Source organism: Larus michahellis, chromosome 2, assembly GCF_964199755.1.
Source record: "Larus michahellis chromosome 2, bLarMic1.1, whole genome shotgun sequence".
Taxonomy (NCBI): domain Eukaryota; kingdom Metazoa; phylum Chordata; class Aves; order Charadriiformes; family Laridae; genus Larus; species Larus michahellis.
This window is the reverse complement of record NC_133897.1, coordinates 71,787,752-71,807,115: the sequence shown is the minus strand read 5'-3', so window position 1 is coordinate 71,807,115 and position 19,364 is coordinate 71,787,752. Positions and strand designations below refer to the sequence as shown.

At 40.0% G+C, this 19,364-nt stretch overlaps 2 protein-coding genes across 4 annotated transcripts in view; one reads left to right on the top strand and one right to left on the bottom strand.

Moving 5' to 3' along the window:
- RANBP9 (RAN binding protein 9) overlaps positions 1-15,167 on the top strand; it is a 40,978-nt gene extending 25,811 nt beyond the window's left edge. The window contains exons 5-14 of one of the 3 annotated variants that reach the window (XR_012585596.1): positions 618-640; positions 2,685-2,869; positions 3,689-3,801; positions 5,119-5,227; positions 6,625-6,815; positions 8,594-8,741; positions 10,380-10,547; positions 12,845-12,996; positions 13,697-13,808; positions 14,174-15,167. Coding sequence is in view for 2 of the 3 variants with exons in the window: in XM_074575840.1 (XP_074431941.1) it covers positions 618-640; positions 2,685-2,869; positions 3,689-3,801; positions 5,119-5,227; positions 6,625-6,815; positions 8,594-8,741; positions 10,380-10,501; positions 12,845-12,996; positions 13,697-13,808; positions 14,174-14,304 (1,286 nt within the window). In the remaining variant the exon portion in view is untranslated. The remainder of the gene's footprint in view (positions 1-617; positions 641-2,684; positions 2,870-3,688; positions 3,802-5,118; positions 5,228-6,624; positions 6,816-8,593; positions 8,742-10,379; positions 10,548-12,844; positions 12,997-13,696; positions 13,809-14,173) is intronic. The other 2 variants (XM_074575841.1, XM_074575840.1) reach the window with 2 other exon arrangements.
- A 386-nt stretch (positions 15,168-15,553) lies between these two features.
- Positions 15,554-19,357, bottom strand: NOL7 (nucleolar protein 7). Its single transcript, XM_074575851.1, has 8 exons — positions 19,073-19,357; positions 18,933-18,993; positions 18,789-18,847; positions 18,567-18,598; positions 17,460-17,565; positions 16,715-16,836; positions 16,560-16,637; positions 15,554-15,965 (listed from the first exon to the last, which is right to left on the bottom strand). The coding sequence occupies exons 1-8, from the start codon at positions 19,237-19,239 to the stop codon at positions 15,892-15,894; spliced, it is 699 nt and encodes a 232-aa protein (XP_074431952.1). The 5' UTR covers positions 19,240-19,357; the 3' UTR covers positions 15,554-15,891.
- Positions 19,358-19,364: the final 7 nt, after the last annotated feature.

Genomic DNA, 19,364 nt, shown 5'->3' with positions numbered 1-19,364 from the left:
GTTCCTGAATAGTGGTCAGATTTTTCTCTAATCCTGAGACAGCAAAATCACTGCCTTGGTCTTATGGGTAGATGGATGTTTGTAATTATATAACAAGATACTAAGTTCTTCTGTTTGAAAACCGAAACAAACCACCCTGGCGTGGATTAGAGTGAAACATTTACCAGACTGGTTTGGAGTATTATGTAAAGATAATGCCAACTAATGAAGAAAAAGAAATAGCAAAGAAACTGTTAAATCTTGGTGTGTCAGCATTAAGACAAGCAAGTGAAAAAATATCTTCAGAGATTCTCGTTTTTCCTGTTAGTTTTCATCTATAGCCAGAATTTTCATACTTTTTTAATCTGCGTATCTGTATGATGTTTGCTAAATCTTAAGCCCTGTTTTGAAAAGTTGAGGGCAAATTGAGCGCTTTTGAATGAAAATTACATTTTGCCAAATACTGCCCTTTATTATTCAAGCACATCAGTTGTGCCTAAGCATCATGGATGTCACCATACTTTACTTATTTTTGAGATAGTTTGGGTGAGTTTTCTGAACTAATAATGATACACGTAAGAAAATGAGGCTAGAATGCAGACATGTGGGAATTAATCTTAATTTTCTTTTCATTACAGGCATCGCTTTCACAGATTTACCGGTAAGATAAGTGCATTTTCAAACAGCTTTCATGTGTATTATAAACAGAGGTTTCACATGTAACTTGCATTTACCTTATGCTTCTTGGAAATACAATGATAATCTTCTTAACCAATTTACTATCAGATATTTCTCCTCCTCATTTCAGTGATGATTTGTTAATTGAAGCAAAAAGTTTTTAAACGGATCCTCACAGGGGTTTTCCTTTTCAGGTTTTTAGCATTCAGGCATTTCTAATGGAAATTCAGCAGAAAATAATACATACCAGTATTTATTAAATAATTTTTTTGACACATGAATGCCTTACAAAGTCAAAGCTACATTAAACACCAGCTTTGTGCATGTGTGTACACATGAGTGTATGCAGTTGTGTATCATATTCAGAAAGGTTGACTACTTAAGACCTAAGGTCACTGTAACTCATGCTTGGTGCCTAATTTTCAAAATCTTTCTCTATACTGTTCATTCCATAAGATCAAATGTATCAAAGTATTATTATTTTTTTTTAAGAAAGCTGCAGATATCTGAAGTCTTTTAGCTTTTCAGTCAATTAAATTGTACTTTCCTTAAAATGGCTATAAATGTGTTCCCTATGCTACTGGTAAAGGCATGATACTGGACTGACTTTGGTTTTTTTCCTCATCCACTTCATTTCTGATTTAATCTGGTTAGGGTGCAGTGTGTGACACGCTTCCATCTGGCCAGCTACTCTGTTTGCTGTGGCCTTAGGAGGCAAGGGCAGATATTAAGGAAAAAAGAAGTCAATAACACAGGGTGCCTCCCAGCCCCCCCACAGGATTGGCTACTTCATGTAGGAAGCCACTGACACTGTCCTGGATCCGTGGGATGCCAGGAGGGCTCCTTGCTAGCATGTGGTACCAGCACAGGAGAACTGACACTGTAATCTGAAGTTTGAAGCTGGACCCCTCCTCATTAGAATGGATTGTTTTCAGCTCCTTAAAAGATTTGAGACTTATGCTTGGTTGATTAGTCTACACTAGGTAACGCTATGAGCAAAGTTTATTTGGAGGGGAAAATAAAAGGGGGAGGGGGGCAGGGGGAGAAGATTGGTTTGGGCATGGTTTTAACAGACAGAGTGGTTTTTTCTTTAATTTCACTGCGTTTCAGTGTTCCTACTGACCTGCATGTTGATACCTTCTTTTTGATAGCTTTAATTTATTTAGACATATAGTTCTGTAGATGAGCATACCATTATACCATACCACCATTGATTGCAGTGTAAATATGATGTAGGTATATTCATAAATTAAAAAAAAACAAAACCAAACAACAAGAAAACCCCACCCACCCAAAACCTCAATAGATGCATTGCCATTTCTGAGATGCTAGTTGAATTTAAGAAAGTTACTCTAATCCCAATAGGCAGATTTTATTTTTCTCATATTGGCATATTTCAAATTTGCATGGAGACCTAATCTCTAAGCAGAAAATAAAACTGAGACAACAATAAATGCTTTAAAGTCTTTTTCTAGATACAAGTCCAGGAATTCACGAGAACTTCAATGCACTGTTACAGTTCTTTTTAGGCGCTACACTTGGACTTTGAGGCTAATGAGTTCTCTATCCTGTCAGTTCTTACCACTAAAATTCTGCGATGTTTTAAGTATTTCACCCCAAAAGGAAAATGGCCCACTTTGTAAGTTTAATTTTTGTTCTCTTTTTAAAAGAAACTTTAATCCTGGTCTTTAAAAATCATTTAAAATTGGGTGTTTAATCTTTTGTAAAATTGAAACCAGAAGTTGTATACTTTAGCACAGTTTAAAAAGTGCATTTTCTGACTAGAAAGAGAATGATCAGTAAGGCTTTCTTATTTCAAAATGAAAAAATTGTGAACACTGGGAATAAAAATTAATCAGTCATTATATTGTTGGATTAGTAGAAGTTGCTTTAACTGCTGGACAGATGATCCAGAGGTATTTGCTTCTTCACACTACTAGTAACATTGGGGATATTATTACAGAGATGAAAAAAAAAGTGGGGAATTTAGAATAAAAGGAAAAAACTAATTAAAGAATTTCTTGCAGCCAAACTTGTACCCTACAGTAGGGCTTCAAACACCAGGAGAGGTTGTGGATGCTAATTTTGGACAACACCCATTTGTATTTGATATTGAAGACTATATGAGAGAATGGAGAACCAAAATTCAAGCACAGATTGACAGATTTCCGATAGGAGATCGGGAAGGAGAGTGGCAAACAATGATTCAGAAGTAAGACTTTGAATATTGTTCATTTTAGAAATAAGTTTATAATTGCATGATTTCGGAGGTCTTTAAAACAAAGTAACTACTGTCTTGTGCAAAAAATTACAGATAGTATTAAAAACTAGTATAAATAGTTTTGTTGACGTAACGGGCTTAATAAATACATATAAAATTGAGAATGAATAGATGTTTGGGGGAAGACACATCTGCATCATTACTTAATTGAGAGTTTATAATGATGTGTGTAAGTCCTCTATTCTGCTGTGACCTCTCTAGCGTGAGTTGGGGAGTTTAGAAAAATGCTGTGGTTGTAACGGGCAATTTTAATGCTTTGGGCTCTGGAAATTTCCCTTCACATTCTCAGCCTTCAGCATGCCAGGTTAAGTTGTGGCTCAGTAGTGCCTTGCTTGGAAAAAAGGTGGTTGTGGTTGTGGCTTTGCATTTTGTATTTCTTCAGTGAAAACAAAAACTTAATGTACAGACATTTCACTTCAGCATATGTATTGAGCAAAACCAGAAGCTTAATTAGCAGGTAATACTTTAATTGAGCTTACCTTTAGGTGATGAATCATTTTTATTAAAATTCATCGTAATAAAATTATACATTGATTATTTTTGTTATTGTTCTTCTGTACAGTGTTTTGAAGATACTGGCTCTTTAACTGAATTGCTTTTGTCTGACTTTACTTGAAATTCAGAAATTTCTATACAATTTCTTTAATTTAGTCACTTTTTTTCAGAAAAGGGATTTTACATTCAAGAAGTTCTTGATTTCTTACCTGTGTTTAATGAGTGTGTCTGGGTTTTGTTTTTGTTTATTTTTAGAATGGTATCATCTTACTTAGTTCACCATGGATACTGTGCAACAGCAGAGGCATTCGCCAGATCCACAGACCAGACTGTGCTAGAAGAATTAGCTTCCATTAAAAATAGACAAAGTAAGCCTGGAAAGCATGTTACATCCTTTGTTTTCCTCCCTTAAACGAATATTACGTAAAACTTTCTCTTAAGCATCATTGTAGAATTTCCTTTCAGCACTACTCCATAGTATAGTTCTTTACTGTCATGTAAAGTTATATACATATGAACGGCTGGTTAAGATGAACTTCTGCACTAATGCTTTGGAACTTGTTTGATGTAGCGGATTACCTTTCTCTTGAATGGAAAACTGGGATCTGTCTTAAACAAATGTGGATAATGACTCTAAACGAGTGTTTGTGAGAGATAATGGTCAGTCACAAACAGGAATATAAAACTCGGTCTTGACAAACATTTAGAGTTTTATCTCAACTGTGAAAAGGGGTAGAGTTTAGAGAATGCCTTGTAAGTTAAATCAAGTTTGAGTTTTCCTGCTTACAGATGTGAGGGGGAAGAGGATAAGGAGAACTAACAGCAGTTTAGTTCTGACTTGCTGTGGCAGCGCTGTTTGGCAGCCTGATTAAACAGTGCCTTCCCCGCTCATTTAAATCCCTGCTGTACGCACACAAGCATTTGTGTGACTGCATGACGTACCATACGGGGAAACTGCTCTGGTTGAAAAATAACCCATTTGTTGGGCTGGTTTTCATTTGGATCAGTTTCCCTGTTGGCAGATAGAGCTGGGAGGCTTTTTGTGCCTTGTGCTGGGTTACAGCAACAGGAGCATCAATGAAGCAGGAACTGTCATGGAAAGGCGTAGTCAACTGTAGCCCGACTGGGAAGTGTGTGTTGTAGGTGAGAGAGAATACATTTTGGTTTTCTTAGTCAAAATTGAGCCTGTGGGAGGTGGGATGCAATTTGGATGTTCTTGGGTGACAATAGTTTGGTATGTGCTTATTTATAAAGGAAAGAAAATGAGAAATAAATTGCAGAAGAGTGTCTGCAATCTTAATCTAGCTCTAAATGAGCAATCTCAGTACAAAGTAGTTGTATGCTGGCAATAAATAAAAATATTGAGTACTCATTTACATATATGTAGGTGAAATACAATTCTTAAATTTTCCTATTGAACATTTTAAGGAAGCGTGATCTTTCTTTACACTCTTTTTTTTGAAGAGGAAAAAACCTTGTTGATTGATGATTGCAGTGTCTTTTAATCATTAGTTTACGTGTATGAATCCGTAAGCTGTCCATTTAACTGATGTTGGTTTTGGTGAACAGAAATTCAGAAATTGGTTTTGGCAGGATGAATGGAGAACCCATTGAAACAACGTAACAGCTGTATCCAAGTTTACTAGAAAAAAATCCTAATCTCTTATTTGTTTTTTGGTGAACAGGAATTCAGAAATTGGTTTTAGCAGGAAGAATGGGAGAAGCCATTGAAACAACACAACAGTTGTATCCAAGTTTACTAGAAAGAAATCCTAATCTCTTATTTGCATTAAAGTGAGTCTTCAAATTATACAGATGTGTGTTTATAGATGACACAGTACCTTCTGAGACAAGACAGTTACTCATTTAAAGCTTTCACAGAAATTTAAACAAAGTTAAGCAGCGTTTTTTAGAAAATGTGTATAGTTCACTTTTTTATGCTATATTATTTGCTACGTGTTTAACTAGGTTTTGTCATCAAGTTCCTGTTTTGCAGTATAATTCACATCTCACTGTAGGCTTGTCTCTAGAACTACATTTTGTAATTTTTCAAATCACTTTTATTCAAATTGAGTGGCAAGTAAAATTTAAAATGTACACTGATACAGTATCATATTCAAGAAGTTTAAGAGTTTATCTCTTCCTCCAAATGGGTGACTGACTTTAAAGACCAGTTTAAATGATGTGTTTCACTCCTTGTCACTTTACTAGAAACCTCTGGCTACTACCGTGGAAATTCCATAATCCCAAAGAGTTGTCTTGGCTTCCCAAGCACACAATAGTTGCCTTCGTTCTGGCATTTTTACTTGCCGGCTGTGCTAATCCTCCAGAATTTTGTATCATGTTGTAGTGTTTGAATGTGCAAAAAACCTCTTATCTCCTATAAGACCAAAGCACTTGAATTTTTATGTTCAGTTAAGTAACTTGGAATGTGTTTGAAGTCTGTCATGCTCAAGTGCCAAACAGAATTCACGTGATAGCACTGCAGACTTATCACAGAATTCACAAAATGCAAACGTTTTGGTGAAAGGCTTCACTCGATAACGTCAACTCATGTTATCTTTTTCTCAGTCTGGCTTTCTAAATTTTGCCTGCTCTATTGAGACTATCCAAGCCTAAAACATTAAGCAGTAGTTCTGAGCTTCCTTAAAGTCTATAGTTAAAACCTCCTTATCTAAAATAAAATTGACAAAGAGCAACAGCCTCTAAAGGGAAGGTTTGTATATGAGCTTGCTTTTCAAACTGTTTTCTAGTGCAAATGTTTAATGTTAAAAGTTACCATTTAATGCTTACTGTTCCAGAGGATCAAACTATGTTCTCATTTACTTTGAGAGAAATGACAGACGTGACAACGTAAGGACATATCCTTCTCAGGAAATAACCTTGCCCCTGCCAATAAAACAAAGCAGTTAAAACAAGAAAATACAGTTTAGTTCTCTGAACTTTGAGGACTTATTGCCAAAGTCTGTCCTCGAAGGATAATATTCCTGTTCTCCTCCCTCACAAATTTTGTAATTGTGCGTTTTGGGCTGAATACTCTAAGGCTTATTGATCATTGCGTTACTGACATCCAGCATTTTGTTGAGTCAGACTTTTTGTATATTTAACACTAAAATTAAATCATTGTTATCGTTGGTAAATTGAAATGTGTTAATTGTTTTGTTAGCTTAACTTTTTTGCCTTTTGTTTAGGGTGCGCCAGTTTATAGAGATGGTGAATGGTACAGACAGTGAAGTGCGGTGTTTGGGAGGCCACAGTCCAAAATCTCAAGACAGTTACCCTGTTAGCCCACGATCATTCAGTAGTCCTAGCATGAGTCCCAGCCACGGAATGAATATTCACAATTTGGCAACAGGCAAAGGGAGCAGCACACACTTTTCTGGTAAGTTGATGTGGAGGATATACCACATAGATTTGGATGTACCACACCGTGTAGACTTTTTTTTTAACAATTAAATATCGGGAGAAGTTATAAATACTCACAGACCGAGTATTTGTTTTACTTAAGAGTTGATGCTGAATGCTTTGTATAAAAGGATAGTTTTAATGATCAAAATACATGGTTCTCAGTCACTGGGGAAATGGAAAGTATATAAATGGAATCAAGACTTTTTTGCATGTGCTCTTGGTTTTACCAAGGGTTTGCAAAGTAGGTTGCCACTAATTTCTAAGAAACGTTTGCTTCCGGGAGATGGAAGGTTCTGACACAAATTTCTGTTATCCTTTTGATGGTGATTTATGGATTGGGTAAGGTGGTTTAGTAAGTGGTGTATATGTTCCATTTCCTGTGGTGTTTATGGAATCGTAGGAACAGCTGCTTTTGTGTAGGAAATACCAGGAGCTGGGTTGTGGAGTTAGGTAACAGACTTTCTGCTGGCAGCCAAATTTCAGTCTGCACAGTTGAAACAGTTCTGAGAGTGCCTTGTTGGTGGTAAAGCTTCAGTGGGAAGCCATGAATGTTCAGAGCTGCCCCGTGGCTATGGGGAGATGCCTGTGCCTTCCAAGCACCCCTGCAGAGAAGTTGAGCATGCTAGAATGGTATGTGAGTGTGTCATCTTTGAACCCAAGACTCTGAAGGTAGCAGACAGAGGCTGTCATCTTCTGTTTCATTCTTAAATCCAAACTGGAGCTGACTGGGGGGCATTTTATTTCGTTGTTATTATTATTATTTTTGTCTCGGTGGGATTCAGAAGGAAGCCAGTGTAGCGTGGCCATCAGAACACCTGCTGCCCTTGGAAAGGCAGCAGCTTCGTTTTAATTCCCTCTGTGTCGAGGCTGTGCTGGCACATATGTGAGTGGAGGTCCACTCCGATTTTCTGTTTGTTCTTCAGGTGGTTATTGGGATGTATTGTAGAAAGTACCTCTTAACTTTCTAATTTTGAAAATAGAGACACCACTTAATAAGCAAGTCGATGTATGTATTATTAGAATTGAGGTTTGGGGTTTCCTGAATGGCAGAAAGCTTTTTATTTATAATAAACCCTTCCTGTGACCTGTTTCTATATTAGAAGATACTAGGGAGCTCCTGCTTTTGGGCTTGATAGAGCTGTCAATTACACATTAGCTTCAAATAGTAGTTTCTTGATTACATTTTAGAGGGGTCAGAAGAGATTTTAGCCAGACATCATAATTTCACAGCATGGTGTAATTTCATTTAGCAAAGCACAATATTAACAATTAAAATAATTATATGAGGAAGGAGGGAGGCATAGCAACGTGTAAATTGTTTTCAGCACTGAATTTTACTGCATATTTATCAAGAGAATTACGCGATTAGGAATTAGTAAGATGCATGTCTGCTTCCATTCATAATGATTGCAGTGGCCTAGAAAAGCTTTTCACATCTTTCAGAAACATTGTATCAGTTTTAAGAAATGATTCAACTTTGATGCAGTTTTCTGTTTTACTGGTATGTAAGTACAACTGAAAAGCTCTCTCATGTATGTGTTGGTACTTGTTAAATGATGTTTAACTTCCGCACTGTAGAAGCCTCAAAGGTTCAAATACCTGAAACACAGAGGCTTAGTATTTGGGTTTGTTTGTTTGGCAAATGTAGTGGTTACTGACCAGGAACAATTAAGCTGTGCTTATTTCGCTTCTATAGATCGGTACTTACAAATAAGTTTGTAGGTGATTACAGCTGTTAAAACTTTCTTTCAGGGTTTGAAAGTAGTTGCAGTAATGGAGTAATATCAAATAAAGCGCATCAATCGTACTGTCATAGTAAACACACGACCACCAGCTTGAATGTACCAGAGCTCAACAACATAAATGTATCAAGATCACAGCAAGTTAACAGCTATTCCAGGTAAATAATTTTCAGATGCTTCTAACTTACATTAAAGCTTGTGTTACGCATGTGTGTTTTATTGCAGAGAAGAGTTTTCAGTGGAATTTGATGTGATTCTTTTCAAGGACAGTTAAAACAGTGTAAGGGTCCAGCAGCTTGGGATCACTCTAGCATGCTTTGGTTTGGTTTTAACTGCTCAAGCTCAATAGACTCTGTTTTCTCCTGTTTCATTAAAGAAATGCAATGGACAAAAATAAATTACCTTGCTTATAGCTATTTCTGGTCAGTTTTGAAGTTGTATAGTGAAGATGAACTAGCTCTCTGCCACTTGGGATTTTAATTTTAACCACTGACATTGATTTAAGCATGTTGCATGTAGGTAATGAAAAGTTTTCCAGATGCTCTCCGTTTGTGGCAAAGTAAACACAGTTGAGATGCGTATGAAATGCGGACTGCCTTCCATTGCACACACAAGAATTGTTTGCCTACTCAAAGCACTGTCACTTGGGCAAATACATTCAATTCAGAGAATGAAAATAGATGTATTAACCAGGGTTAATGTGGTTACTAATAACCAGTAAATACTAAGCTCTGGGTTGCACTGATGCAGCAGAACCTAATTTGATGTGAAATACAACAGTACTCGGCTGCATTGTCCAGGATGGATTCCCAAAACTACTGACTAGGATGTCGTGGTGATAACAAAAACTATTTCGGTTTGATAGTGACGATTAGGGAAAAAAAGCAAGAGTAACAACTTACTTTTTAACTTCCTGATTTGTGTTTGCGTCAACAATTGCTTCTGCCGAAAAGCCTGGCAGTGTCCAGGCAACTTCTGAGATTTTTCACAGGAGGAAGACAATTCCTTGGCTGTGGTGTTCCTTAAAGGAAGCTGAGTATTTTTGGTTGCTTAGAAGCAAGATATTAAACTTTTAAACTGAATCTTTTTGGTCTTGAGAGGGGTTTTAGGTTGTCATTCTCCACGATGAAATAGAACAGGCTAGGATGTAACTGTCAGCAAAGCTCAGTCCCCAAAGCCATGCTGGTGTTTTCTAAAAGTGCTTCTGTGACCTGCTGTGAGCAAAGTGTGGTGAGGAGTTGTATGCTCTGAATTTGGCTCTGAGTGATCTTCAGTGCCCTGGTTTACTCAGAATTTGCTTTGGGTCTGTTGTCTTTTTCTCCTGTCATTCCACGGAGAGTAAATGAGAGATCAGGGCTTTTTTGAAAGAATTATTTACCTAAATATGATATTCTCAAAGTAGGCTGTATATTGAGTTAACTGTGGTTAGAAAAAAAAACAGTGGGAATAGCATATTTTCTCCAGCTCTCTATATATACAGATATATGAACAAGGAACTTTTTGGTATGTATTTAGAAAGTGTTGCACTACTCCTGAATAATGGTGGTTGTGATTTATTTTTCACCATCTGAAATTGTTATTTTACTGAATGCTAATGTTAATTCAGAGAACCTTAAAATTTCCCTGGTGCTCTGGTACCACCAGTTGCTGTGGAAAAAACCTGTGGTCTAACTTGGTAGTGTTTAAAGGCAGCTATTCGGTAGCCAAGATGAGGAAGTACTGTGCTGAAGTGGTGAAGAAGATAAGCCTAAGTACTTAAATATGAGTAAAACTTCTATTTATTGCTCTCTTTTCAGCAATGATGTAGACATGGAAACAGATCACTACTCCAATGGGGTTGCTGAGACTTCATCCAATGGCTTCCTAAATGGTAGTTCTAAACATGATCACGAAATGGAAGAATGTGACACAGAAATGGGTCTGCAGTGATATTTCTTACATTTTTATTAAGTGATGGCAACAAGGTTATGTTTTTACTTGCAATGCTTCCCAACTTGAAATCTAGGGATATTAGCTCAAATCTTCGTTTTGTTTGTTTTGCTATTATTAGATGTAAATCTTATACCCACTGATTTAGGTGGTCCAATGTCAGTGTGAGAACAGGGGAAATTGGTAACTCGTGGATATTGAAACTAGCGTCAATTTCTAAGGAGGTACCTTTGAGAAGAAACATCCTGTTGCGCAGCACGCCTGGGTTAGGGTTGGCAGATTGCTTCTGCCTCTTCCTCTGGTCCATAGTTCTCATGGCATCTTTGCACTCCACAGTAAGAGTAGAAATTCCAAATCATTTAGATTGAAGAACGCAAAGTGCTAATATTAAATGCTCAAGAAAAGAGCTATACTTGGGAACTGAGATGTTAAAAAAAGAAAAAAAAAAAAGTTTTCCACCAGAAAAATATGCTGTTTTACATAGGTGTGGTCTAAAAAATAACTTTGTTTTACTTAACCTGCTTTATATTCAGTCATACCTGTTAATGTTCATGACAAATGACTTTAAATACCCTCTGATTGCCAGCACACCATAAAAAGATACTGTTTACTGTCGGTTACGGTGGTAATTGTCCCTGTCCAGTAAAGGCAGTTGGATCACTTCAGTGCTCCAGGCTGGAGCTTAGCGAATGGTTGCTATTGCTGGCCATGTCTGAAGAAGTGGAGGAGTCCAGCCCAGCCATTTCTGCAGTTGCAGAACTATCGTCTCAAACAATTGATTTAACCGGACAGCAATTAATAGGTAGTTTAAATAAAATGTGAAACTCAGGACATCACTGGTAAACGTTCAGACTGCAGTAGTACTTACAGATGTCTACGAACGCTTCACAGTTCTGAGGGTGTGTGCTGCTGCTGCTGATCATGCAGCTTTGCGGGTAAATACTAGGTAACTGGGTTGAAAAGCAAATATAATTGTTACAGCCCTGGAGGGGGAGATTCAAATTTCCAGGCTGTTTCTCTGCATTATGCTCTGAAACCAGATAAAAACAAGGCCTCATTTCTGTGACAGAAAAAACAGAACGCTACTTCTACTCTCTTGCAGCCTTTCCCACAGCAGCTTGCTGTGACAAGACGTGAAGCGGCTGCGCAGGGTCGTTTGTGGTTGTTTAATGTAGTTGGTTTATGCCTTTGGAAAGTCATGTCCTAGATTGGGCTGCAATTAGCAACAAGCACCCCTGCTTGAAGACTTGTGGGTGCTTCACCTTTGTAAAACAGAAATGTGGCTCCACAACCTACATCGTTTACTCCCCACAGTTTGAGTTTGGTGATTTTTGTTTTTTCTTTTTGGTGATCTTTTTTGTTTTCCAGAATATTTATATACTTTCCTTAGTGCTGTGTACATAATGTTACGTAGGCAGATTTTTCCAGAGGTGCTATGTTCACGTTGGGGAAAAAAAAAAAAAAGAAAAAGTGGCCGCTTATAAATCCTTGTTTGAAATAGTAGTCAGAATATGTCACTAGATAGCAATGTTAAAACCAGAAAGAATGGTTTTGTAATTAAAGTGTACATCAAAATCCTGATTCAAAACTCGATTCCACTGATGGAAAAAAGCAAGGAATAGATAAATGCTTTTTTTTTTTTTAACAGGTTGCTTTAGTTGTGAATTTTAAAAAGGCAGAACTTTCAGAGAAGTCAAGGGTTGATTTACTATTCATAAACTGCATCTTTTAAAATCACTAGTATTGGTGCATATTGTAGCAAACAGTGAAGAAATCAATTGTAGCGTTCTGCTTGGTTACAAAGGAGCCTGAAATGTCCAAATTATTAAACTAATATATTCTAGAAGGAGTATGAACAGTCTAAATGATCATCTTGTAGCGCCATCAATCATTGCTGTTTGGAAAGTTCAGGGGTTTTTTACCTCTATTAGCAGTTCTGGACTCGGCGTATTTTCAGCAGTGCAAAGCCAAAGAATTAAAAAGGTAGCTCTGTGTGGACTTCTATTGTTGTCAGTATTAATTTTGAACTCCCATAAAATTTTAGGGTAAAACATTGGGTTGTAGTATAGTTAGTTGACTAATGGCAAAGGCTGTCTACACATGCTGTTTATTTTGCAACGGTTAATTTTTAAACTAAGTCTCTTAATGTTTATAAAGGAGCAATTCAGCAGTGCTCGGCATAGGAGCGCATCATGCCAGGGCCTCTGGCCTGACGTGCTTTCTCTCTGAGGGGGCAGATGTCTTTTGAGTGGAATCAGTGCAGATTCTCTAGATCCATAGATTGTTACTGTCAGCTCTGTTAGCGGTGGTGATGACGATATCATTTTTGCAGAAGTAGATTCAAGTCAGTTAAGACGTCAGCTATGTGGTGGCAGCCAAGCGGCTATTGAAAGAATGATCCATTTTGGAAGAGAATTGCAAGCAATGAGCGAGCAACTAAGAAGAGAATGTGGCAAAAACACAGCGAATAAGAAAATGCTCAAGGTATGTTTCATCTTGAAAGCGCGGCGGTAAGGTGAATAACTGTGCTGCCCAGTGGAAACTTCCCACAGCACACAGCATTGCAGTACTGTTCTGCTTTAACTTCTGGGATTTTTTTAGGTTTTTATTTTTTTTTGTCTGAGAGCAGTATTCTAGTCAGCTGTGGTTGGGACGTGTAGCATATTCGCAGGGCAGGTAATCCTCATACCGTAATACAATTAAAACCAGAGATGAATTTAGCGCTTCCCTCTATCTCCTTTCTGACCACAGAGCTTGGGCCTCTTGAACCAAAGTGCTGTTTTCAACTCGAATAATAAATGAACTGCAAGAAGGAGGTTTGATACAGATGCCTAAAATGTGCTTTCTTTAGTATTCTCTGTGTTAATTAGTTAACCTTGATTTGAGACTGCTCTTAAAAAGAATTGCCCTGCCAAAGACTGACTGTATGCAATTTTCAGTGTTTTCTTTTTCCCCACTGCTTACTGAAATACTGTTAAATTCATCTACCTGTATAGTTTCCATTGGGAAAAACACTGCTTGCTCAAAGTGGAAGAAGTCATGTTACAGGGATTTTTTAATCCATTTTTATTGATGAAGGACACTGACTATCACCTTCACGATTCTGAGTCAAAATAAGACAACAGTCCTCGTTTTCGCTAGTAGAACGTAGCTGTGAGATGTAATAAAAATCATCTTTCCGCAGGACGCGTTCAGTTTACTTGCATATTCAGATCCCTGGAGCAGCCCTGTTGGAAATCAGCTTGACCCGATACAAAGAGAACCCGTGTGCTCTGTGCTCAATAGTGCAATACTCGGTAAGCGAGGCCTGGTGGCTTTCATGCGTGGTCCTGCCATCATCTGCTGGGCTTAGGACTGGGCTGGCCCAGTGATTAACGAAGTATAGCAATGTTGTGGGTACCCTCTTATTAAAAGAGGGGTAGTTTTGGGGGCATATCAGCGTAACAGACGTAATCGTCTTTGTTGTTCAAAGCAAAAAGGGGCCTATTCAATAATGGTGCGATGCAGGGAATTTGAAAATGTCACTTTGTTGCTCCTGCTGTCTTGCAAGTAAACATGGGAATTTTGAAATCCATGATTTAAGCGAGCTTAAAATTTAAGTTTTCAGTGCGTTACTATGCAACTAATGAGGTATTGCAACTGCCACTTGATTCTTCTTCAGAGACTCACAATCTGCCAAAGCAACCGCCACTTGCCCTAGCAATGGGACAAGCGTCACAGTGTCTAGGATTGATGGCTCGATCGGGAATTGGATCCTGCGCGTTCGCCACAGTGGAAGACTACCTACACTAGCTATGCATTTGGAGATCTGAACGGTGGCGTGGCATATTCAACGTGGAAAGTAGACCAGCTCTGCTGACTGGAATTTGGAATTTTAATTATGTACTAAGGACAAGTCTGTTGCTTTATGTTGCTTCCTAGTTTACAGCATGATGCAAATGATTTCTAACTTAGTGTTAGGAGAAAATTTCCATCTTTAAACCTCTTAGACAACTAAGAGTTGAAAATATCACTGATAACGTCAGACATCCAAATTGACAAATACCGATCCTTTATAAACGATTGTCCAAAACAAACCAAAAATCCTGCTACCTTGTGGTGGGACGGGAGAATAGAAAACATGGATGTATTAGCATGTGGGTGATGTAAACGTCAAGCAGGATGACTTGCCAACCTCCACCCCCATTGTTACATAGTTCAATCAGTGTAATTTGCAAAATGCATAAACACCTGATGGTTTGGATATATAGTGTTGATGGGAAGAAATGATATTTTTTAATGTGTACTGTAAAACTTGAATTACTCAGGAGCTGAGTGAATATGTTTGTTGCTACTTACAATCCCAACCTGTTGATCTTAGTAGTTTTTTTTGTTTTAACATGGTCTTTTCAACTTTGTTTCCTTGTTTAACTACAGACAGCTTCTGTTGTGTAGACTCACCAGTTTAACTGTTGTATTATAACAGTATTACATGTCAACACAGTGTGGTTATGACCTATTTATATAAAAACCAAATATTTAGTCAATTTACAGTCTTAATTTAATCTTTGTACACCTTGCATTTTTAAAAGTGCTTAAATAGTACTATATTGCAATAAAATGTAGTGATATCATAATTAACCAGCCATTAAAAACTTACTTCTACATACATGGTAGCATGGACTCGTATGCTACGTTTCCTTGGTTCTGGAGTTCTGTCCTAGAGCAGCGGTTCTGAGGTAGACCCATGAATTCAGCATGGTAGCCTGCCCCTCCAACCAGGGATGCCACTTCCCTGCATCTGCAGCAGCTGGCCTCTCAAAGGTTGACTGTGTTCCTGCCATGAAGCAAGCCTGGTGAGCAGGGCAAAGTCAAGGCACTGAGTGAAACTTCAGTGCTCCCTGAAGATCGGGGGAAAAAAACCATTGAGGCTGGGCAAGAAATGTCCCTGCAATGTGAGCTGACTTAATGATTCTCCCATTAGGATACAGCCTTGCTGTAGAGATGCAAATAGCTGAAAAAGCAGGAATAATTGACTGTTGGTAAGAAACGCAGCGTCCAGAACGGTAAGTACACATTCGTCTTTATTCTCTGCAAAGGAGTTGCCTCATGGAGGCAGCTCTACAAGCCTGGTCAAAACACCAGCTGTTCTACATCACAGTCACTGCCCTGGCCCAGCAGTTTCTCAGCTTCTCCAACCAACTTCTGAAAGGGGGAGGGAAGAGAACAGGGAAATAATTTCAGGCACGGCATTGTGACAGTTAGTGCCTTCTGGTGGCTGTTGGGTAGAGCTGAAAGAGGAGCACTGATGGAGAAGTGGGGAAAAAAAACCTGCTTTGTTGTGTTGAGAGCCTAACTTTCAGTAAAAGTCCTTAATTGCATCTTCTGAAAAAGCTGCCTTCACACTTGTTTCTTCAGCTGTGTTGAGAGCCAACGTTTTTTAAACCTTATTGCTCTTAGCTTTTTTTCTTGCCCTTAAAAAAAAGAAAAAGCTGTTAGTTATCATTTTCTTAGCCCATCTACTGGAGAAGCAGCAATCCATTGATACTGCAGCATTTCAGAACAGAAGACGCGACTGGAAAGCTGATAAAGATTCACATACAACAGGTGGCTTCCAGTGGTAGAGGCGCAGCGTGTGGCTGTAACGTGTCTGTCCCTGTTCCTTTCTGTCGTGTCATTTTTATGAGGAGAAATAGGTGCTATTTCCCTGTGCTCACACAGAAGTTCTGGGATCTTGGCTTCTGTGCTTTGTTTTACACATACCTGAAATGACTTCCAACACCTCAGAGGTTGTAGGCTGAAGAGTATTTATTTTAACAAGTAAACATGGCTCTAGGCCCAGATGCTATTTCTTAATGTACCAGAAATGAGGTAGTTTTTTTCAAGTTCAGCCCACTCAGGCTGTAGTGCCCTGCTGCCCTTCCCTTAATAGTGTTTTTTTTTTGAGTAAGAAGGTGTCTTTCCCTCTAGCATGGGAAAGGGTGTTTTGTTTTTTTTTTTTAAAAAAAAGTGTAATTTAAATCATATATGCACAAAGTAGGACCTGCTTTGGCTTTTTCTATACTCACCCCACGATTTGTCCACAAACTGAACTGCAGCTTTTTTAACTGGGTCTCTCTTGTTTTCAAGGGAAAAAAATTCATTTGCTGAAATGGAGATGAGTGTTAATTAAGTTTAACACAGGCAAATCTAGATGTAGCCCCACCCAAGAAAAACTGCTTACCCTGTACCCGGTTGGTGTCTGGTCCATAAAGCTGAGTGTTTAAAAAGTCTTTGGCAAGCTGTTGGTGGAGGCCTGTTAAACTCTGATCTTTTAAGCGCACAGCCGTATAGTTTCCTTTTGGCCTAGTTAAATGAAGAGATGTAAATCCCTGTATCATAGTTACAGAACAACAGACGCGCTAGCCCATGCTTTCCTGTTTGAGCACAACAGGGGCCAGTGCTGATGTCTGATACTCGGCCATGCTTTTGGAAAAATTGGACCAAGACCTGTCATCATCATCATCATATGCCGTTATGTGCCCTGAGTAGTTCCTCAGGTCTCAAACCAGCCCCACCAGTAGCTAGCGCAATTCGTCTATAGGGACAGCAGTGACAGAACTGGGGAGGGGAAAAAGCGAAATGCAGGAATTCAGTGCTCAACAACCAGACCTGTAGCAGCACGTAGCAGAATGTCTGCTGCTGTGACTATCTATCTACTGCTGTGCTTATGACTGCACAGTTATCTCACAGCAGTTATATTAAAATACATATTAAAATTACTTTATAGATTTAGATGTGTGTGTGTATTTTACAAGTATGCTGCATCACAAGCATATTAAAGGTGCTTTTGGTACATAAATATGCTTTCCACCAGAGGAAGAGCGGCAGGAACATCAAGTGAAGAATACAGCCAATGACAGAAGAGGTGCTGTGATGCCCCCTCCCCAAGCCAGCAGAAGCAGTGCCAACACACCAGGACAGCATACCTGACAACCTTTCTTTGCTTGGCTTTCTTCACCTGCCTTTGGGCTTGGTCCTGCTCTTCAACTTGACCCTGTCTTTGCTTTGCAGCCCCACCTCCACACTGTTCACCTAAAGTAAATTTAATAGAAAACAGAAAAAAAATCCAAACATTATGAATCAAGAGCTGTAAGGAAGAGGAACAGAAATGAAATAACGATGCTGTGAGAAATAAGATGTCTTTCGTTAACTCAAAGAGGCATTTTTCAGAAGCTCCAACTAATAAGAACTAGAAAGTGTTGCTCTCACAGAAGGGCTGTGAGAGGGAGGGGAAGAAGCACGCCACAGGGGAGCCACCCCAAGTACTACTAGCCAGCTTCCCCATTACTGGGCGTCAACACCACAAAATGGGATTCCTCACAGGACAAAAAATCAATGCAACACAACAGCAATATGTAATGTGCAAAGGGGAGTCCAGCCTTGGCTTTGTTCTCGCCATTAAGTACCATGGAGACTGAGCATTCAAAGCATCATCCTGAGCTCAACTCTTGTTTGTGCCAACAGATTTATTTTTTTTTTAAACGATAATGAAGAAAAAGTAGCAGTTACATCATCCAGCTATATAATTATATGAGAGATGGATGACAGAATTGTACTTTGAAGTATACATGAAGTGGGCTAGAAAACAGCAGTCATGAATACTCTAGACTCTTGATTTTCTAGTTCAGAATTCGAAAAAAAGTTACCTAATTTTTTACAGATGCTATTAAATTATAGTATGGTATATAAAGCATCAAGGTGATTAAAAACTCTATCCATTAATAGCCTCTATAACTTAAATGAATGCTAAATATCAATCACCTTCCGGTAATCCCTGTTTTTTTTTTCTGTTCTGATACCTGCCCACTATTTCCTTAAACACCTTGGGCTATTTTAACTGAAATCATTGTACAGCAAACAACTTCTGGAAGAGGCGCACAAATCGGGTTAAATATGACTCCAAGTCTTTCCCCTCACACATTGTCAGACTTTCAAAAAGTCTCTGTACCAGAGTGCAAGGTCCCCTCCCCGCCCCCATTGCAGCTCTAGCACAGAAATGAAACCCCCGAGGTAGGGGGGAGCAAAAGGCATACCTGGGTCGTCCGCCGCATCTTGTCCCTCGGGTCTGTGGAAGGCGAAGACATAAAGTCACTCCACCAGTTCATCCTCCCTCCCTTCACTCCCAAGCCACGAAAGCTCCCGTTTCCCCCCAGCCTCCCCACGCCAGGCCACGAAGGGGCCGCACCACGGGCGGAGGCAATAGGCTCACCCGGACGCCCCCCGCACCCGCCCGTCCCTCCCCACGGCCCCCTCACCGTGCGGGCGGCGCGGCGGCCAGCTCCTGCAGCACGGCCTCGGGGAGCAGCTTCCGTCTCTGCGGGGAGAGGGCAGTTAGCGGGGCGGGGAGCAGCTGCCGGCCCCGGCGGGGGCGCGAACCGCGGGGTGAGGGGACTCCGTACCTTCTGCTCGACGAACAGCTCCTGCCGCCGCCGCCGCTTCTCCTTCAGCAGCTCCTGGTGCCTGCGGGGAGGCGGGAGGCGCCGTCAGTGCTCGGGGTGAGAGGAGGGAAAGGGTGGTGGTGGGGGGTGGGTGTCCGTACCTCCGGGCCGCCTCCCCCATGAGCTTCCGTTCGGTCTCGGCCACCTCCCTCGCCGCGCCGAAGGACACCTCCTCCGGGGCCTCATCCTCCGAGGAAGGCGGGCTGAGGAGGGCAGCGGGCAGCCCACGCTTCCCTTTCGCCGCCGCCGCTTTCTTGCCCGGCGCCATCTTCCTCCCTCACGCCACCCGGCCGCCCCGGAAGCGCTCCCTGCCTTCCGCCCGCCGCCACCCGCCCCTTGCGAGGCGGGACTCGCGCCCAGCGGCCTCTAACGGCCTCCAACGGCCGCGCGCGC

Excerpts from the sequence above, each read along its gene's own strand:
- NOL7 (XM_074575851.1), bottom strand. The coding sequence starts at position 19,239 with ATGGCGCCGGGCAAGAAAGCGGCGGCGGCGAAAGGGAAGCGTGGGCTG. Across the intron at positions 18,994-19,072 it reads ATGGGGGAGGCGGCCCGGAG|GCACCAGGAGCTGCTGAAGG; the intron begins GTACGGACACCC and ends GCCTCCCCGCAG. Across the intron at positions 17,566-18,566 it reads AGATGCGGCGGACGACCCAG|GTGAACAGTGTGGAGGTGGG; the intron begins GTATGCCTTTTG and ends AATTTACTTTAG.